General features: G+C 36.3%; 1 protein-coding gene across 1 annotated transcript in view; it reads left to right on the top strand.

Moving 5' to 3' along the window:
- The first annotated feature begins 258 nt into the window (after positions 1–258).
- NR2C2 (nuclear receptor subfamily 2, group C, member 2) overlaps positions 259–2,303 on the top strand; it is a 28,970-nt gene continuing 26,925 nt past the window's right edge. Inside the window, exon 1 of the mRNA XM_008949023.1 lies at positions 259–318. Coding sequence (XP_008947271.1) covers positions 259–318 — 60 coding nt within the window. The remainder of the gene's footprint in view (positions 319–2,303) is intronic.

Raw genomic sequence — 2,303 nt, 5'->3', positions numbered from 1 at the left:
AGTTGAAGAATAACTGTGTGCCTCAGCTCTTTGAGCAGTCTGGTTCCAGTACGCGTGTACAGTACGTACACGTGTATACACATGTGGGCACACATCCATGGCATTCTTTTTATTTGTCAGATATGTCAAAAAGTAGTGTAAATTATCAAAAAGTCATATCAGAGCTTTCTTTAATGAGAAGAAAAAGCCTTAACTGTTGTGGCTGATGGAAGTTGCTGGCATCTTTTTAAACAGGTACTCTAATGATCTTGTTTCGCCATGGCAACCAATATGGAGGTGCTGACTCAGCAGGTAGTGGAGACTCAGCAGGTGGCTGAGGTGAGTGACAGATGATATCACAACAGTTTGTGTATGAGCTTTTTAAATTAAAGACATATTAGGGAGTCCTTGCTGTTTACAGTTAAGCACAAATGGAACAGAAAATCTTTACAGAGCTGTACTGGTTTACGCTTGGGGACAAACAGGAAACCAGTGCAACCAGTATGTGGTTTTTTTACCTTACTTCATTCTGGTGGTCTCCATATTAAGAATAGAAGTAGGAAATCCAACATGAACTGCAGAGAAACTTGGTTGTATTAAGGTTTGTTTTTAAAACAAACAAACAAACAAAAAAAAACCAACAACAAATACAACAAGGTTTCTGGTCATTTGATGATTAGCTTGACTATTCTGGATGTGAAAGGTTTCTGCTTGTCTCTTGTCATCTAAATTCATAACTGTTTGAAATTGCCTGTTTTACTTATGCACTGTTGAGTTTACAGTAGGGTGATTAACTTAAATGAGGCTTTAAATTTTCTGCCTACACATATGAGAAAAAGAGCACAAGATCTACTTAAAGTGGTGTCTTGTCTTTGAGGTATGTTCACTGAAGCTTGGATGCTCAACAGCTAAACTGTCTAGATCAGCTCAACCACTGAAACTGCATGTGAACACGGCCATAGAAAACCACCTATGGATCTCCTGCACTATGCAAACGTCAGCCAAAAAGTAACTCCAATTGTTGTCTGATTAAAATGATTTCATTTAATACCCTTAAAATTTACTATGATTTATCATATGATAACATAATTAAAGGATTTAGTAAGTTATGATGGGCAAGTAGGCTGAGACCTCTGTAGTACAAGGCTACTTTGCAGAAATTAATTTGGGGTTATTTTTTTGACGCATTAAACTAAGGTAACACCTGGATATTAAAAAATGGGTTTAGTTCAAGAAGAAGCTCTATATATGAAAGAAATATGTGTCATTGTGTTTTCAGAAGTGGATTCAAGATTTACTACTTGGAACAATGTGTCCCTAAAAAAATGTTGGTTCTTTCCTATATAAAAATAGTCTACTGAGTATCCTGAAAGTAAAACCTAAGGAATGGTTTCAAGAAACTAAAAAATTTCACACTGAAAACAGACAAGTGAATTTTCACTCTAGTTTGCTATGCCAGGTATCAATTTGGCAAGCTGCGTTTTTAAAAAACGCTTCCAAACAAACTTGGAAATAAAGACCTGTAGTGGAAATACTAGCAAACCTTATACTATTTTGGTAGAACTTGAGTGCTATAATCACATTTAAGGCACATAAAATATGTGACATTTGTAATTCCTCGTGCAGGAAATGCACCGTGGTAACATAGTCTGATGGTTGTATCTTGCCACTGGAGAGATCGCTCCATCTCAAGAGTGTATGAAGCTCTGTGATTTCTTCCTGGCCGGTGGGTAAATAGAGGGCTTCATATCTTTATAGTATTCAGTTTCTTCTTAAATTATATGCCTGTCCACTGCATAACACCATGAAAGCTTTGTTCATAGAAAAACAGTTAAGCAGCATTATGTCATTAAGAATTAGTCAATGCTATGACCATGCTAATGTTGAACATTTCTGTATGAATGGCTGGCTGCCTGGTATTTGTGTCTTCAGTCAGATACAGGTTTTAATACAGGTAAATACATCGCTAGTTTTCCTCAAGTATGCTAAAATTCTGTATTTGTACTCGCTGTTTCTCAGAGAAAATGTAGCATGAAACTTGGCACTGGCCTTAAAAAAATGAGAGGCTTTTTTGGAATATATTCCTTTTCATTGATGAAAATTAAATGGAAGGAGAGAGACATTAATCATGGTCTGAATTTAAAGTTATGAGAGACAAGTTGCAAACAGGATAACTTAAGGCAAATATTGGCAGGTTTAGTTATATCTTCGTTTTTTTTTTCAGCGTACTTGCCCCACTTGTAGTGCATGGATTTATTGAGAATTATGATGCCAAGCTCCAAATCAGACTGTCATGCAAGCAGGGCATATGTTGTTGTTCTTTC

This window comes from Merops nubicus, unplaced genomic scaffold, assembly GCF_000691845.1.
Source record: "Merops nubicus isolate BGI_N331 unplaced genomic scaffold, ASM69184v1 scaffold14631, whole genome shotgun sequence".
NCBI lineage: Eukaryota > Metazoa > Chordata > Aves > Coraciiformes > Meropidae > Merops > Merops nubicus.
The sequence above is the reverse complement of the archived record's forward strand: the minus strand, read 5'-3'. Positions and strand labels throughout refer to the sequence as shown.